The sequence below is a fragment of the Pipistrellus hanaki genome, assembly GCF_964339955.1.
Source record: "Pipistrellus hanaki genome assembly, chromosome: X".
NCBI lineage: Eukaryota > Metazoa > Chordata > Mammalia > Chiroptera > Vespertilionidae > Pipistrellus > Pipistrellus hanaki.
The window spans coordinates 9,563,975-9,582,323 of record NC_140524.1 but is presented as its reverse complement, the minus strand read 5'-3'; the positions used below and the strand labels follow the sequence as shown (position 1 = coordinate 9,582,323).

The 18,349-nt window shown below is 47.6% G+C and overlaps 2 protein-coding genes across 4 annotated transcripts in view; one reads left to right on the top strand and one right to left on the bottom strand.

The window, feature by feature from the left end:
• Positions 1-18,349, bottom strand: part of F8 (coagulation factor VIII) — a 162,876-nt gene that overhangs the window by 100,755 nt on the left and 43,772 nt on the right. The gene's annotated exons all lie outside the window — the stretch shown is intronic.
• The window catches only part of FUNDC2 (FUN14 domain containing 2), a 34,613-nt gene that overhangs the window by 10,821 nt on the left and 5,443 nt on the right, over positions 1-18,349 (top strand). The window contains exon 5 of one of the 3 annotated variants that reach the window (XM_084871175.1): positions 5,079-5,945. The exons of the other annotated variants lie outside the window; for them this stretch is intronic. Within the exon in view, the coding sequence (XP_084727301.1) occupies positions 5,079-5,156 (78 nt within the window). The 3' untranslated portion in view covers positions 5,157-5,945. Of the gene's footprint in view, positions 1-5,078; positions 5,946-18,349 lie in introns of those variants that run through there. 3 annotated transcript variants of the gene reach the window in all.

Genomic DNA, 18,349 nt, shown 5'->3' with positions numbered 1-18,349 from the left:
ATCATGGTGTAGGCAGCTTCTTGGTCTCCCTTGCTGCAGGCAGCTTCAGGCGCTGGCGCCCAATTTCTCCGACTCCCACAGGCTCCAGGCAGCTGTGGGGCAGGGCTGTTGCCATCTTTTCACTTTACTTTGCATACTCACTCTGATTGGCTGTTGGGTGTAGCGGAGTGACGGTAATTTGCATGTTTCTCTTTTATTAGTATAGACTAGAGGCCTGGTACACAAAACTTGTGCACAGGTAGGGTCCCTAGGCCTGGCCAGCGATCAGGGCTGATCAGGTTCCCTCCTTCCTTGTCTCCTCCTTTCCTTGTCACCCATGCACCACCACCATGAGGTTCCCCCACCTCCTGGCCTCCCTGCCTCCTCGTTCACTTGGTCTCTCAGCACCCCACCACTGCCACTGGTCTCCCACCATGTTCCACACTGCCTCCTGGTAGTCGGTTTACATCATAGTGAGCAATCGAACTCCCAGTCTCCTGGTCGAACACCCAGGGGGACAATTTGCATATTAGCTTTTTATTATATAGGATTAAATGCAATAAACATTAATATTTCGCCTTAACCAGTTTGGCTCAGTGGATAGAGCGTCAGCCTGGGGACTGAAAGGTCCCAGGTTCAATTCCGGTCAAGGACATGTACCTGGGTTTCGGGCACATCTCCAGTAGGAGGTGTGCAAGAGGCAGCTGATCGATGTTTCCCTCTCATCAATGTTTCTAACTCTATCCCTCTCCCTTCCTCTCTGTAAAAAATCAATAAAATACATATTTTAAAAAATTAATATTTCAAGAAAAAAAGGATTTTAAGTATAATATTACCAAAACTGTACTAACATAGTATGATATCACAAACATTGTAGGAAATATTAAAAATCTGCATATGAGGACAGTTTTTGTACGGTGGCAGTTGGTTGGCAAAGCTGGTCTTTTACCCAAAGTAGGAGGTGGCATTTATGAGGGTTGAGGAGCCCAATAGTTCTTCCCTTTCGATCCCTCCTTCCTCAAGCTCACTTACACTTTTCTCATTTTGCCAAAACTTTATATTTTAAAACGCATTTTTATTGATTTCAGAGAGAGAGGAACGAATTTCAGAGAGAGGAACATCATTGATGTTCAAGTTAGAAACATCAATGATGAAAGAGAATAACCGATTGGCTGCCTCCTGCATGCCCCTAGTGGGTATCAGGTCTGCAACCTGGGCATGTGCCCTGATTGGGAATCCAACTGTGACCTGGTTCATAGGATGACACTAAACCACTGAGCCACACCAGCCTGGCTGCCAAAACTTTATCATTCAAACAGTTATAAAACATGATTGTTGAAGAAAACTTCTTCAGTGGTACTGGAAGTATAATAAAAAAAAGTTTAAGGTAAATGTTTGATTAAGCCAACTTTTGACTCACAGAGGGAACTTGTAAACTAACCAAAAGGTTGGGAATTGGTTTATTCCACAACTATTTGTATTCCTGTTAATGGCCTGGTACTGTCACGTGCCTCAGGATGGTGGCCGGTTCCCCTCTCGGAGCTCCTCACAGTCTTATTTGGGAGGTGGGGAATGAAAACAACACATTCAGTATTTAGCCAGAATGGTGACTTCAGTGAGAACACTTTTAGTGGGGTGGTGGCGTTGAAAGCCAAGCTATAGCAATTTGAGAAATGAGTAGGAAGGAAGAAAGTAAAGGTAATGGATGAAGGCAATGATCCAGGAAGTTGTATGTTTTTTTCCCCATTCCCCCTGATGGCAGATGGCAAAGACACTGCCTCCAGTAGAGAAGTATGAAGTCCAGTTGAGTTGGGATGGCAGGGGGGAGTGAAGGTGACACAGGAAGACCTGGCCCAGTATGATGAGGAGGCTCTCGGGCCCCAGGAGGATGGAGTAGTAGAGTAGAAAAGGTCAGAGGAAGTTCAGGATGTGAGTGGCTTTGAGTGGTTGGGGGATGAAGTCATTGTACTTCAGTTCAGAAGAAATAATTAGGCCAGAAGGCTGGATGTGTTGTTTCCATGAAGACTTTTTAAAATCTTGTTCAAAGTATCACACCTGTCCCTCTTCTCCCCCCATTGATCCCTTCTAGCCCACCCCCCCCCCCAGGCCTTCATCACCGTATTGTCTGTGTCCTTTGGATTATGCTTATATGGATACAAGTTCTTTGGTTGATCACTTCCCACCCTCCCACCTTTCCACACCTTCCATCTGAGAATCCTCAGCCCATAAACACTTTTTAAAAAATGTTTTTATTGATTTCAAAGAGAAGAAGGGAAGGGAGGGAGGGAGGGAGGAACAGAGAGAGAGACATCAATGATGAGAGAATCATTGATCAGCTGCCTCTTGCACATCCCCTACTGAGGATCGAGCTCACAACCAGGACATGTGCTCTGACAGGGAATCGAACTATGAACTCCTGTTTCATGGGTCCATGCTCAACCACTGAGGCACACCAGCCAGGCCCCATTAACACTTTCTTCCAAAATATATATATTTTTATTGATTTCAGAGAGAAAGGGAGAGGGAGAGAGAGAGAAACATCAATGATGAGAGAGAATCATTGATCGGCTGCCTCCTGCTCACCCCCTACTAGGGATCGAGCCACATCCAGGGCATGTGCCCCTGATCAGAATTGAACTTGTCCTCAGGCCGATGCTCTATCCACTGAGCCAAACCAGCTAGGGCCCCCTGAACACTTTTGAAGGTGGTGGTTATACTTCAAAGAAAGTTCTCTTACCAACCTTCTCTCTGAAGTGGAGATTATAGAGCACACACATGGGAGCTTCAGATGAGTAGGAACTTGCCTGGATGTAGGAGGCTTTGGGACCTTAAGAGAATAAGGACTTCATCTCTTAGTCATCGTCTGATGTAGTAAAGTGTGAGAATAAGAATACATAGCATCTAGCCCTAACCGGTTCGGCTCAGTGGATAGAGCGTCGGACTGCGGACTCAGGGGTCCCAGGTTCGATTCCGGTCAAGGGCATGTACCTTGGTTGCGGGCACATCCCCGGTAGGGGGTGTGCAAGAGGCAGCTGGTCGATGTTTCTCTCTCATCATTTCTTTCTTTTTTTTTTTTAAATATGTTTTATTGATTTTTTACAGAGAGAAAGGGAGAGAGATAGAGAGCTAGAAACATCGATGAGAGAGAAACATCCACCAGCTGCCTCTTGCACACCCCCAACGGGGATGTGCCCGCAACCAATGTACATGCCCTTGACCAGAATCGAACCTGGGACCTTTCAGTCTGCAGACCGACGCTCTACCACTGAGCCAAACCGGTTACGGCCTCTCTCATCATTTCTAACTCTCTATCCCTCTCCTTTCCTCTCTGTAAAAAGTCAATAAAATACATATTTAAAAAAAAAAAAGAATACATAGCATCTTGAAATAAGGTGTCAGAGGGGGGTGGATGGATAGGATGGATGGAAGGAGAAATTTGGACTTGAGATTCAGAGTGAGCAGCATCCACTGGACAGCAGGTGTTGAAGAAAGTGGAAGGAGTGAAATTGGAAGTCTTGAATTGCTCTAACCAGTTTATTGAACATAGCTCTAGTCTTTCCCCATAACTGCCCCCATGAACTCCGTCCCTCCCTGTCCCTGTGTAAACTTTTGGGCGGATTCCTTAGATGTATTCCTAAAGACAGAGTCCATTGGTGCGGGAGGCAGCCAATCGATGTGTCTCTCAACATTGATGTTGCTCTCTGTCTCTCCCCCTCCCTTCCAGTCTCACTTGATTTCACCTCCTCAGCCCCCGTATGACCGGTTATGTGGTCACACAAAGTCCTGTCTTGAAAACATCTGGTGAATTTAAAAAAAAAATATTTTATTGATTTTTTTACAGAGAGGAAGGGAGAGAGATAGAGAGCGAGAAACGTCCATGAGAGAGAAACATCGACCAGCTGCCTCCTGCACACCCCTACCAGGGATGTGCCCACAACCAACGTACATGCCCTTGACCGGAATCGAACCTGGGACCTTTCAGTCCGAAGACCGACGCTCTACCGCTGAGCCAAACCGGTTTAGGTACATCTGGTGAATATTATCGCTGTGCACTAGCACCCCTGCCACCACCTTGATCCAGACACCTACCATCTCACCTCCTGATCTGCGTCCTGCTTCCTACTGGGCTCCCTGTAGTCTTATTCTCCCCACAGCGGCCAGGGCTCTTTTTCATATGCAGGTCTATTCATGGCTTCCCTTACCCTGTGGGTAAAGTACAAACTACTCAGCAGATGAGGGCATTGACATTGTCAAGATTGCAGAGATGCTGAAACCGGTTTGGCTCAGTGGGTAGAGCGTCGGCCTGCTGACTGAAAGGTCCCAGGTTCGATTCCGGTCAAGGGCATGTACCTTGGTTGCGGGCACATCCCCAGTTGGGGGTGTGCAGGAGGCAGCTGGTCAATGATTCTCATCGATGTTTCTAACTCTCTATCCCTCTCTCTTCCTCTCTGTAAAAAAATCAATAAAATATATTAAAAAAAAAAAAAGATTACAGCTGGAACTGGTTTGGCTCAGTGGATAGAGCGTCAGCCTGTGGACTGAAGGGTCCCAGGTTCGATTCCGGTCAAGGGCATGTACCTTGGTTGCGGGCACATCCCCAGTAGGGGGTGTGCAAGAGGCAGCTGATTGTTGACTCTCTCTCATCGATGTTTCTAACTCTCTATTCCTCTCTCTTCCTCTCTGTAAAAAATCAATAAAATATATTAAAAAAAGATTACAGAGATAAGGGACAATCTATATATCTAAATGTGTAATATGCAAATTGACTGGATGGCAGAACATCTTGTCAGCTATGAATCACGCTGACCAGGGGACAGATGCTCAATGCAGGTGCTGCCCCCAGCCCACAGGCCCCAATCGCCCGATGGGGAACTGGGAACCGGGGGTGGGTGGTGGCAGTGCCAGGGCCCCATCGCTCCACACACACAAGGCGACTGGCAGTGGGCAGGGCCAGCTGCCAGCAGCCAGGGAAGATTGGTCCTGATCACAGGCCAGGCCTAGGGACCCTACCCACGCATGAGTTTCATGGGCCAGGCCTCTAGTTAATAATAATAAGATCCTTAGCAATATAGCTTATTGCGCTGTCTCCTGTTTCCCAGATGGTGTCCTTTGTGAAGAAGAACGTTCTAGTGACTGGTGGATTTTTCGGAGGTTTTCTGCTTGGCATGGCATCCTAAGGAGGACTTCCTGTTTCCGTTATTTCCGGTTTCTGTACCTAGATCAGCCTCTACACTCCATCATAGGACATCGAGTCTCCTCCTTCTCTTCTCCTGTGCCTTCCTCCCTGCTGTAGCATATCCGAATGGCTTCTATAGGCATCTGTTGATACGAACTGATAATGACCCTACTGTGAGCCTCAAGACAACATCGGAAGAGACAATAGATCACGTATCCTCCTAGAACACTCCCCATTTGACTGAGCAAGAGCTTAGGGATGTTCCTTTCCCCCTGACATCAGATACTTGCTAGCACACAATGCGATATAGCTCACTGCGGAGGGTAAGTGGATACTCAAAGGTGCCCAACTTGAATTAGAACAGGAATAACCAGCACATAGATAACCTTAGAACATGCGGCATGGAAAGGAACTGAATACATTTGCCTTTGAGCGTGAAAGATTTTTAGTGTCTACTTTCTCTTTGCTTTGATTACAGAAAGGGAGATGTTTATAACTGTTACAACTCTCCTGACAAAATGGTGGCATAAACCCTATCATTGAAAAGTTATGGATGTAGAATGAACTTGTGCTCAACATGTATGATGAACTGAAGATACAGTATTTGGTGGGAAAACCTTGAGGGAAATCATGATACATCATTGGATAATCAGACTTGATGAATGAATCATTTGGGGGCATTAAGATGTTATCCGGGGATGGGGGTTTCCACCATACAGGATAATGCATCTCATGGCTATTCCCAAAGTGTGTATTTATGGTCAAATAAATGACTAGCTGGGATGGGGAAGCTCTTGGGTTTTTATTTCATACACTTTTAAGCTTTGAAATGTGAAGTATTCTTTACTTCGTAGCAAAGCATTAGCGGTGGTTGGCTCCTTTGTGCCAATTCTGTTTCTTTATCCAGTTAGTATAAAACAGGTAACATTTGAACCAGTTTTAAAGAGGTAGCATCCTTATCCTGGCGGGTTTGGTTAGAGTGTCAACCCATGGACTGAAGGGTCCCAGGTTCAATTCCGGTCAAGGGCATGTACCTGGATTTAATGCTCCATCCCCAGCCCTGATAGTGGCAAGTGTTGGAGGCAACCAATGGATGGGTCTCTCACATCGATGTTGCTCTCTCTCTGTCTCTCCCCCTCCCACTCTCTAGAAAGCAATGGGAAAATATCCTTGGGTGAGGACACAATAAAATAAAAAGGTAGCATCCCAGGTATTCAGAATTGAGAATGGTGGCAATAACACATGTGAAATAAATTATTTCCATCATGACTGACTCTTAGAATTATTCTTTAAAACAAAAGCTTAGCCCTAGCCGGTTTGGCTTATTGGATAGGATAGAGCGTCAGCCTACGGACTGATGGGTCCCGGGTTCAATTCCGGCCAGGGGCACGTGCCTGATCCCTCCCAGTGGGGGACATGCGGGAGGCAGCTGATCAATGATTCTCATCGTTGGTGTTTCTATCTCTCTCCCTTCCTCTCTGAAATCAATAAAAAATATTTTTTAAAAGTTTATAGACACACGTAGGCTTAGAGTCTTAGTGCATTTTGCTGTAATGGACTGATGACCACATAGGCAGCCCTATCTAGAATACCTGCTTCTAGAGGGCAAGGCTTGTGTGTTCACCATTATACCATGGAGATTAACACTGTGTTTCCCCGAAAATAAGACATCCTCCGAAAATAAGACCTAGCGCAACTTTGGGAGAAAAAATTAATATAAGACACTGTCTTATTTTCGGGGAAACAGGGTAGTAGGTACTCACCATTTCACAAATATATGAATAATAGCCTCATACAAAGGTATCTGGAAAAGGGGCTGATGCAAAGGTTGAGACTTTGTTTTTTTATTTCTGTTTCTTAACGAATTAAGACTTTATGAGTTCTGAGAATACAGAAAACTTGGAATTTGTTTTTTAAATATGTTTTTATTGATTTCAGAGCATAAGGGAGAGGGAGAGATAAGAACATTAATGATGAGAGAGAATCATGGATTGGGTGCCTCCTGCACACCCCGTAACAGGGATGGAGCCCACAACCCGGGCTTATGGCCTTGACCAGAATCAACCTGGGACCTTTTAGTCCACAGGCTGATGCTCCATCCACTAACCCAAACGAGCTAGGGCTGGAATTTGTTTTGAAACTTGCAGTTAATCCCTTGCAAAATGCATGTTTTTAAGGCCTTTCTTGAAAATGTTTGCCTTTTAACGCACCCTGGGAATGGTATATTGAATGTGGAAATTGTAGCAGTGGATTTGTGGAACTTTTTAGAATTCATCCATTTGCTCTACTCATCTGCTAATGGGCAATCAGGCTGTTTCCAAATCTTGGCTATTATAAATTGTGCTGCTATGAACATAGGGGTGCATATAACCTTTCTGATTGGTGCATTTTTCTTCTCACATTATGGTAATACTTTATGGCAGCTTAAGTTATTTTGCTTGCAATGTTTATAAATCATCCCCAGCAGTAATACTATGAGCCTCTTTGTTGCATATTTTTATACAAGAACCTAAAATATTTTCACTTTTTATTATGGAAGCTTTCAAATATATACAAAAATAGAGAAAATGATACACTTTATCCCCTATGTATCCATCACCCACCTACAATGGTAATCAAATTATAGCTTGTTTTATGATTTATTTTGAAATAAATACCAAACGTGTATTTTTTATTTTAGTATGTATCTCTCAAAGGAAAGAGCTCTTTAAAAATCATAAATCCAATACCCTATTATATAAAAAATGAACAATCCCGTAATTGCATCAAATATGTAGTCAGTGTTCAAAGTTCCCTCTCAAGTTTTACATTGGGTTTGTTTGAATCAATCCATATAAGACATCCACTTGGATGTCTCCAGTCTCAATCTTATATGTTCTTTATATTTTGACTTCCAGTATATTTATTGAAGAACGGTTATTTGTTCCCAAGTTCCCCCCCATTCTGATGCCTGGGTACTGGGGTTCAAATATGGTAAGGCTGAAGCCTTTTTTTTTTTTTTTAAATGTATTTTATTTATTTTTAACAGAGAGAAAGGGAGAGAGAGAGAGAGCTAGAAACGTCGATGAGAGAGAAACATCGACCAGCTGCCACTTGCACACCCCCTACCGGCGATGTGCCCACAACCAAGGTACATGTCCTTGGCCGGAATCGAACCTGGGACCTTTCAGTCCACAGCCTGACGGCTACCACTGACCCAAACCGGCTTCGGCAAGGCCGAAGCCTTTTATGACTACCCATGTGACTCACCCAGATCAATGGAGTGGTGACTGTGAAACCCAGTGAAGTGCCCTGTGCATCTTTGGGTTGCATTTGGGGAGTGGCCACTGAATGCCTTTCCAGTAAGCTGTTGGTTGCCTTTTTAAAAATATATATATATTATTGATTTTTTACAGAGAGTTAGAAACATCAATGGGAGAGAAACATCGATCAGCTGCCTCTTGCACACTCCCCACTGGGAATGTACCGCAACCAAGGTACATGCCCTTGACCGGAATCGAACCTGGGACCCTTCAGTCCTCAGGCTGATGCTCTATCCACTGAGCGACACCGGTTTCGGCTGTGGGTTGCTTTTTGTCCATCTGTTTTTTATCTGATTATCAGTGATGACAACAAAGGTTAGCAGGTTCATCTAAGCTTCTTTGGGTTATAGTCTTAATAATAAAGACCCAGGTTGAAACGACCGCCAAGGACGAAAAGCTGACCATGGGGGAAGTCAGTGCTAGATTGCCTAGCACTGACTGCCCAGGTGGCTGAGACCCAGAAAGTGATTGGGTCTGATCTGCAGTCTCAGTGGAAGCTATTGATCAGGGTACTTACCTCTCTTTCTCCCTCTTTCTGATTTTCGAATAGCAAGGCTTTTCTCTATGGGACTGCTATTAAGCCCTGCCTCTTTGATAAGGCCCAGAGATAGGTTTGTAGATGCTGACTGCCATAGGAAATTACCAATCAGAACCAAAGGTGTGTAGTGTGGGGAACCAATGGCTGCCTAGGAGGTGGTGCTTCTGACGCTGACTGGCAAGAGAACTGACCAATCAGAACCAAAAGGTGGGTGCTGTAAGGAACCAATGACTGTCTAGGAGGCAAAACTTCAGGCACTGACTGGCATAGGAACTGACCAATCGGAAGCACAAGTGGGTGCTGTAGGAACCAATGGCTGCCTAGAAGGTAGAGCTTTTGAGACTGACCAATGAGAACGAAATATAGATGCAAAAGGTAGCCAATGGCTGACGAGAAGGCAGAGCTTTTGACACTGACTGGCATAGGAACTGACCAATGAGAAATCTTGGTGCTGTGCGGAAACCAATGGTTGCTGAGGAGGCAGAGCTTTTGATGCTGACTGGCATAGGAATCGGCCAATCAGAACCACAGGTGGGTGCTGTGGGGAACCAATGACTATCTAGGAGGAGGAGCTTATGATGCTGACTGGCATAGAAGCTGACGAATGAGAACAAAACATTAGTGGGTGGATAACCAATGGCTGCCTAGGAGGCAGAGCTACTGCAATGACAGGCATAGGGACTGACCAATCAGAACCAACGGTGGGTGCTGTGGGGATCCAATGACTATCTAGGAGGTGGAGCTTCAGATGCTGAGTGGCAAAGGAACTGACAAATCGGAAGCCCAGGTGGGTGCTGTGGGAACCAATGGCTGCCTAGGGAGCAGAGCTTGTGAAACTGGCATAGAAACTGACCAATGAGAACAAAATATAGGTGCAGAAGGTAGCCAATGGCTGACGAGGAGGCAGAGCTTTAGACACTGACTGGCATAGGAACTGACCAATGATAACCAAATATGGCTGCAGTGGGGAGCCAATAGTTGATGAGGCGAGGGAGCTTCTGATGCTGACTGGCATAGGAATTGACCAATGAGAACCAAATCTTAGTGCTGTATGGAACCAATGACTGCCTAGGAGGTGGAGCTTTTGAAGCTGACTAGCATAGGAATCGACCAATCAGAACCACAGGTAGATGCTTGTAGAAACCAATAGCTGCCTAGGAGGAGGAGCTTATGATGCTGACTGGCAGAGAAACTAACCAATGAAAACGAAATATGAGTGGGTGGCTAGACCATGGCTGCCTTGGAGACAGAGCTACTGCACTGACAGGCATAGGAACCAACCAATAAGAACCAAAGATGGATGCTGTGGGGAAAATGGCTGCCTAGGAGGCGGAACTATTTTTTTTTAAAAATATATTTCATTGATTTTTTTACAGAGAGGAAGGGAGAGAGATAGAGAGCTAGAAACATCGATGAGAGAGTCATCGATCAGCTGCCTCTTGCACACCCCCTACCGGGGATGTGCCCGCAATCAGCGTACATGCCCCTGACCAGAATCGAACCTGGGACCTTTCAGTCCACAGACCGATGCTCTACCACTGAGCCAAACCAGAAACACAGGGCAGTGCTGTCGGGAACAAATGACTGCCTAGAAGGTGGAGCTTCTGACTGACTGGCATAGAAATAACCAATCAGAAACACAGGGCAGTGCTATGGAAACAAATGGCTGTCTAGGAAGCAGAGCTTCTGATGCTGACTGGCATAAGAACCGACCAATGAGAACAAAGTTGGGAGCAGTGGCGAACCAATAGCTGACTAGGAGGTGGAGCTTTGGTCACTGACTGTTAAAGGAACCGACCAATCAGAACCAAAGTTGGGTGCTGTGGGGAAAATGGCTGTCTAGGAGGCGGAGCTTCTGAAGCTGACTGGCATAGAACCTGACCAATCAGAACCACAGATGATTGCTTTGGGGAACCAATAGCTATGTAGAAGGTGGAGGTTCTGACTGATTGGCATAGAAACTGACCAATCAGAACTAAAGATGAGTGTAGTGGGGAGCAAATGGCTGCCAAGGAGGCGGAGCTTCTGATGCTGATTGGCATAGGTACTGACCATTGAGAAGCAAATCTCAGTGCGGTGGGGAGTCAATGGCTACGTAGGAGGCAAAGCTTTTGACACTGACTGGCATAGGAACCATACAATCAGAACCACAGGTGGGTGCTGTGGCGAACTAATAGCTGTCTAGGAGGCGGAGCTTCTGATGCTGACTGGCATAGGAACTGACCAATCTGAAGCACAACTGGTTGCTGTTGGGAACCAATGGCTGCCTAGGAGGTGGAGCTTCTAGCACTTACTGGCATAGGATCCGACCAATCAGAAGCACAAGTGGGTGCTGTAGAACCAGTGGCTGTCTAGGAGGCAGAGCTTTTGAAATTGACTGGCATAGAAACTGACCAATGAGAACGAGATATGGTGGGAGGGGGTAGCCAATGGCTGACTAGGAGGTGGAGCTTCTGGCACTGACTGGTATAGGATATGACCAATCAGAACCAAAGAAGGGTGCTGTGGAAAACAAATGGTTGTCTAAGGAGGCGAAGCTTCTGACGCTGACAGGCATAGAAACAGACCAATGAGAACCAAATACGGGTGCGGTGGGTAGCGAATGGTGGCATAGGAGGCGGAGCTTGAGACAATGATTAGCATAGGAACCGACCAATCAGAACTAAAGGTGGGTGCTGTTGGGAGCCAATGGCTGTCTATGAGGCAGAGCTCTCACAATGACTGGCAAAGGAACTGATCAATCTGAAGCACAGGTGAGTGCTGTGGGAATCAATGGCTACCTAGGAGGTGGGGCTTCTAATGCTGACTGGCATAGGACCCAACCAATGAGAATGAAATATGGGTGTTGTTGGTAGCCAATCCCTACTTAGTAGGCGGAGCTTCTGGTACAGACTGGCATAGATAGAAACCAACCAATCAGATCCAAAGAAAGGTGCTGTGGGGGAACAAGTGACTGTGTAGAAGTCGGAGCTTCTAACGCTGACTGGCATAGGAACTGACCAATGAGAACCAAACATGAGTGCGTTGGTTAGTCAGTGGCTGAATGAAGATAGAGATACTGGCAATGATGCCATATGAACCGACCAATCAGAAACAAAGGTGGGTGCTGTTGGGAGCCAATGGCTGTCTAGGAGGCGGAGCTTCTAATGCTGACTGGCAAAGGAACCAACCATTCAGAACCAAAGATGGTGCTGTGCAGAACCAATGGCTGCCTAGGAGGCGGAGCTTTTGACGCTGACTGGCATAGCAATCGACCAATTAGAACTATGGGTGGGTGCTATGGGAAACAATAGCTGTCTAGGAGACGAAAGTTCTGAAGCTGACTGACATAGGGACTGACCAATCAGAATCACAGGTGGTTGCATTCGGGAACCAATAGCTACCTAGAAGGTGGAGGTACTGACTGATTGGCATAGGAATTGACCAATCAGAACCAAAGGTAAGTACTGTGAGGAGCAAATGGCTGCCAAGAAGGCGGAGCTTCTGATGCTGACTGGCATAGGAACTGACCAATCAGAAGCACAGTTGGTTGTTGTGGGGAACCAATGGCTGCCTAGTAGGTGGAGCTTCTGGTGCTGACTGGCATAGAGTCTGACCAATCACAACCATGTCTTGATGCTGTGGGGAGCCAACGGCTGTCTAGCAGATGGAGCTTCTCATGCTAACTGGCATAGAAATTGGCCAATCAGAAGTAAAGATGGGTGCTGTGGGGATCCAATGGCTGTCTAGGAGGCAGAGCTTCTGACAGTGACTGGCATAGGAACCGACCAATCTCAAGCACAGGTGGGTGGGTGCTGTGGGAATCAATGGCTGCCTAGGAGGTGGGGTTTCTAACACTGACTGGCATAGGACCCAACCAATGAGAATGAAATATGGGTGTTGTTGGTAGCCAATAGTTGCTTAGTAGGTGGAGCTTCTGGCACAGACCGGCGTAGGAACCGGCTAATCAGATCCAAAGAAAGGTGCTGTGGGGGAACAAATAGCTGTGTAGGAGTCGGAGCTTCTTCTTTTTTTTTTTTTTTTAATATATTTTATTAATTTTATACAGAAAGGAAGGGAGAGAGATAGAGAGTTAGAAACATCAATGAGAGAGAGTCATCGATCAGCTGCCTCTTGCACACCCCCTACTGGGGATATACCCGCAACCAAGGTACATGCCCTTGACCGGAATTGAACCCGGGACCCTCCAGTCCCCAAGCCGACGCTCTATCCATTGAGCCAAACCGGTCCCAGCAGGAGTCGGAGCTTCTAACGCTGACTGGCATAGAAACTGACCAATGAGAACCAAACATGGGTGTTTTGGTTAGCCAGTGACTACCTAGGAGGGGGAGCTACTATAAGGTGACCAGACATCCTGCTTTTGGCGGGACAATCCCAATTTTTAAGAAAAATATATTTTATTAACTTTTTACAGAGAGGGATAGAGAGTTAGAAATATCAATGAGAGAGAATCATTGATCAGCTGCCTCTTGCACACCCCCTACTGGGGATGTGCCGGCAACCAAGGTACATGTACTTGACCGGAATCGAACCTGGGACCTTTCAGTCCACAGGCCGGCGCTCTATCTACTGAGCCAAATCGGTTTTGGCGACAGTCCCGATTTTTAACAATTTGTTCCACGTTCTGTGGCGTTTTTAAAAAATCTTGATTTTTGGAAAGATTCTTTTAAATCTTTGGACTTTTTTAAAATGCCAGGGGATGCGGGACAAATTGTTAAAAATCGGGACTGTCCCGCCAAAAGCGGGAGATCTGGTCACCTTAAGCTACTGGCACTGATGCCATAGGAAACAACCAATCAGAATCAAAGGTGGGTGCTGTTGGGAACCAATGGCTGCCTAGGAGGTAGAGATTTTGACAATGATTAGCATAGGAGTGGACCAATCAGAACTAGGGAAACAGTGGCTCTCTGGGAGGTGGAGCTTCTGTTGCTAAGTGGCATAGCAACTGACCAATCAGAACCACAGGTGGATGTTGTGGAGAACCAATGGCTGCCTAGGAAGCAGAGCTTCTGATTGGCCTTGCATAGGAACCAACCAATGAGAACCAAAAATGGGTGCTGTGGAGAGCCAATGGATGCCAAGAAGTGGAGCTGTTAATGCTGACTGGCAAAGAAACCGACAAATGAGAGCCAAATCTGGATGCTTTATGGAGCCAATGACTGCTTAAGAGGTGGAGCTTTTGATGCTGACTGGCATAGGATCTGACCAATCAGAACCAAAATGTGTGCTATGGGGAGCCAATGGCTGCCTAGGAGGCAGAGCTATTGGCACTGATGGCATAGGAATCGATCAATGAGAACCAAATCTGAGTGCTGTGGGGAGCCAATGGCTACCTAGGAGGCAGAGCTTTTGATGCTGGCATAGGAACCGGCCAATCAGAACCAAATTGGTAGAGGAGGGCACTTGGAGTTACATCAGGCCTGCAGGGGAGGGCCTTTGAGGAAAATTCATGGCAGCAGAGGAGGGCAGTTGGGGGCAATCAGGCCAGCAGGGGAGGGCAGTTAGGGGTGATCAGCCTGGCAGGCAGAGGCAGTTAGGGGCAATCAGGCAGGCAGGCAGGTAAGCAGTTAGGAGCCAGTGGTCCAGATTATGAGAGGGATGTCTAACTGCTGAATATCCCTGGAATTGGGCCTAAAATGGCAGTTGGACATCCCGCAAAGGATACCCAATTGGAGAGGGTGCAGGCTGAGCTGAGGGAAGCTCATTTCGTGTATGAATTTAGTGTATCAGGCCTCTAGTCTATCCTATCTAATAAAGAGGGAATATGCTAATTGACCATCACCTCGTCACAAAAATGGCTGCACCCAAAGCTGAGGCCAAGTTCCCATAAGGAGAATTAATGAGCAATCAGCAGGGACCTGAGGCTATGCACATCCCCCCCCCCCCCCCAGCAGGGCTTGAAAGGGGACCTCAGACCATGCCCCCCCTGACATCAGGCTGGGGGAACTCAAGCTACACCCCCTGCCCTAGTGCCAGGCCAGGGGACCTGAGGCCGCCACCCCCCCCCCCACCCCGCGCAGGGCTTGATGGGGGACCTCAAGGTGCGCTTCCCGTCCTGGTGCTGCTGGGCTAGGGGACCTCAGGCTGCTACCCCCACCTTGGCACCAGGCCAGGGGACCTCAGAGCACACCCTCCACCCAGGGGGCTTGATAGGGGACCTCAACCAGTGCCCCTCCCACCCCAACACCTGGCCAGGGGACCTGAGGCTGTGCCCCCCTCCCTGGCTGGGCTTGACAGGGGAACTCAGGCCATGACCCCCCCCACCCAGCAGGGCTTGATGTGTGACCTGAGGCTGTGCCCCCCTCCAGTCCTGGGCTAGGGGACCTGAGTATGCGGCCCTCCGCCTGGTGGGGCTTGACGGGGGACCTCAGACCATGTCCCCATCCAGCAGGGCTTGACAGGGGATCTCAGGCTGTGTCCCCACCTGACGGGGCTTGATGGAGGACCTCAAGACACGCCCCCAACCCCGGTCTGGGCTGGAGGACCTCAGGCCATGACCTGCATCCTGGCCCAGGCCAGGGGACCCGAGGCTGTGCCCCTCCCCAGCAGGGCTTGATAAGGGCGGGAATGGCCAGGTTTGGATCTAGCCCAATGTGTGGGGGGGATGGCTGGGTCTGGGTCTCATGCAATTTTGAGGTGCAAGTAGGTGGGTGGGGACTTGACTCTGGGTCCCATGGTGTGCCCCAGACTCTGACAGGAGGAAAGTTTTCATACACATTTTACTAATTTTCTTTCATCTCTGACACTTCCATTATAGAGAAAGGGCAAATAGCAATATTAAATTATTTCCTCTAATTAATCCCCTTTTAATGTGCACAAATTTTGTGCACCGGGTCACCAGTGTATATATAATAGCATAAGTGACCTTTAACCACTGAACAAACAGTAACGACAGGTCAACCAGTTGCTATGACATGCACTGACCACCAGGGGGCAGACTCTCAGCACAGGAGCTGCCCCCTGGTGGTGAGTACATTTTCACTGCCAACCTTCTGTTGTCCCTACCCCAGGCTGGCCAGCCAATATCCTGTGGTCCATCCCCCCTTCCGGCTGGCCCCCCAGTAGGTCCCATCACCAGCCAGGCTGAGGGACCCCACCTCTAGTAGTAGATAGTAGACTAAAATAAGATCTATAGATACTTTTTCAATTTTTTTTTTTTTTAATTTCAGAGAGGAAGGGAGAGAGAGAGAGAAACATCAATGATAAGAGAGGATCGCCACTGAGCATGCTGGCTGGGCAATGGGTCTTCTTAAAGTATATTCCCAGGCGTTCTGCTTCTGGGACATCAAGGGGCATAGTTGAGGGCAATATTCCATGTTGGCCTCCTCCTGCTGCTATGAGTGGGCGATCACTGAGTGGGCGACCACATGGCTGTGCAGAGCTGGTGCTGAGGTTGAACCTGGCAGCACTTTGGCACACATCTTATGTGTCACCTGAGCTGAGGTGCCAGTGAAGCAGCTTGGACATCTGGGGGAGTCTCTCAATTGAGGCCCTATTGCCAGCAGCTACCCCTTAATGCTAAACCAAGATACCAGGACCAGGCTACTGCAGCTGTGAGTGCACTATTTCCATTTGACTAGTGAGGTCTGTTTAGCGAGGCGCTTATTTTTTCTCCAGTACCCAGAGTCCAATAATGTGCTGAGCGTTCTTTTGGGGGGGCGGAGGAGGGGGAGACAGCAGTTTTTCCTTGACTTAACTGAGCGATTCAGCGTGTACTATATGGTTCTGTCCCAGCAACTTGACTTTGAACACAGTCATAGTTTTGTCGCCCCCTGCTGGCAGGAACGTGGAACGACCCACTCAGGGCTTCTCAGCCTGTAGCTTAATCCCAATGGGAGACTAACCTCTGGCACTGAGCGATGTATTTATTAGTAGGTATCAGCACAAAACATCCACACCTGGTGGCTGGAGCCCCAAGGAGGCTCACCTACCCTCTGGCTCCTCACACCGCAGCGTCCTCTCCACTCTGGGCCATCCTGTGACCCCGTGTTCCTCCTGCGATGGAACTGGCTAGGGTGAAGACTTGGGGCCGGATACAGTAGAGCCATAATGCGCGAGTCCCTTCTCCCCCAAGTTCTTCCTGGCGTCAGAGGAGAGAGGAGAGGGATCCAGGGGTGTTTTCGCTTTACAAGGCTACGTTCAGGTTCAACAAATACTCGGGATGTTTTCTTTCTTTCTCCTATGAAGAGACCCCTCGGTGCTGTTTGCGCTCACCTGATTATTGCCTGAGCACCTCTGGTCATGCCACTGTCATTGTGAGAACATACTAATGAGATTTTGCTCCTGCTTCCCTGTTTGGTTCAATCTCTCACCACTCAGCCTAGGACCTTTAAGCAGCAGGACCGAGGGGCGTGGCTTCACTTCCTTGCCTGGCCTACTACTTGGGTGAAAGCCCTCCCTACTGGTCCTGGGCAGTTACCCATCTCATGGATGCTGGCAGAAGACAGGGGGTGATTAAAGTCGGAAGACATTATTTTTGTTTGTTTCAAATATGTTATTATTTGAATAATTAAATCCTACTGGGGAAGGAGCCAATCACCGAGGTGTGTGCCCTGACTGGGAGTCGGACTGTGCACTCCTGGTTCTTGGGTTGATGTTCAACCACTGAGCTACACACAGGCCAGGCCAGCCTGAGTTTTTCACATGCCTCAAGGGTTTCTAATGAGCAGCCAAGGTTGAAAACTACTGAAATACAGAGTGGGAAGCTGTGCTAATACAATTTTGGTTCTGTTAAAACTGCCGAGACCGGTTTGGCTCAATGGATAGAGCGTCGGCTTGGGGACTGAAGGGTCCTAGGTTCGATTCCTGTCAAGGCCATGTACCTTGGTTGCAGGCACATCCCCAGTAGGGTGTGTGCAAGAGGCAGCTGATCGATGACTCTCTCTCATCAATGTTTCTAACTATCTCTCTCCCTTCCTCCCTGTACAAAATCAATAAAAAAATATATATTTTTAAAAAATAGCCGGGACCGGTTTGGCTCAATGGATAGAGCGTCGGCTTGGGGACTGAAGGGTCCTGGGTTCGATTCCGGTCAAGGGCATGTACCTTGGTTGCGGGCATATCCCCAGTAGGGGGTGTGCAAGAGGCAGCTGATCGATGACTCTCTCTCATCGATGTTTCTGACTCTCTATCTGTCTCCCTTCCTCTCTGTACAAAATCAATAAAATATATTTAAAAAAAATAAAAAAATAAAAGTGGATACTTCTGCCTAGATGGCTTAGCTCAGTGGCTAGAGCAGGAGGCTTGTGGACTGAAAGGATCCAGGTTTGATTCCGATCAAGGGCATATGCTTGGGTTGCGGGAGCTCCCTGTAGGGGGCGTGCAGGAGGCAGCCAACTAGTGATTCTCTCATCA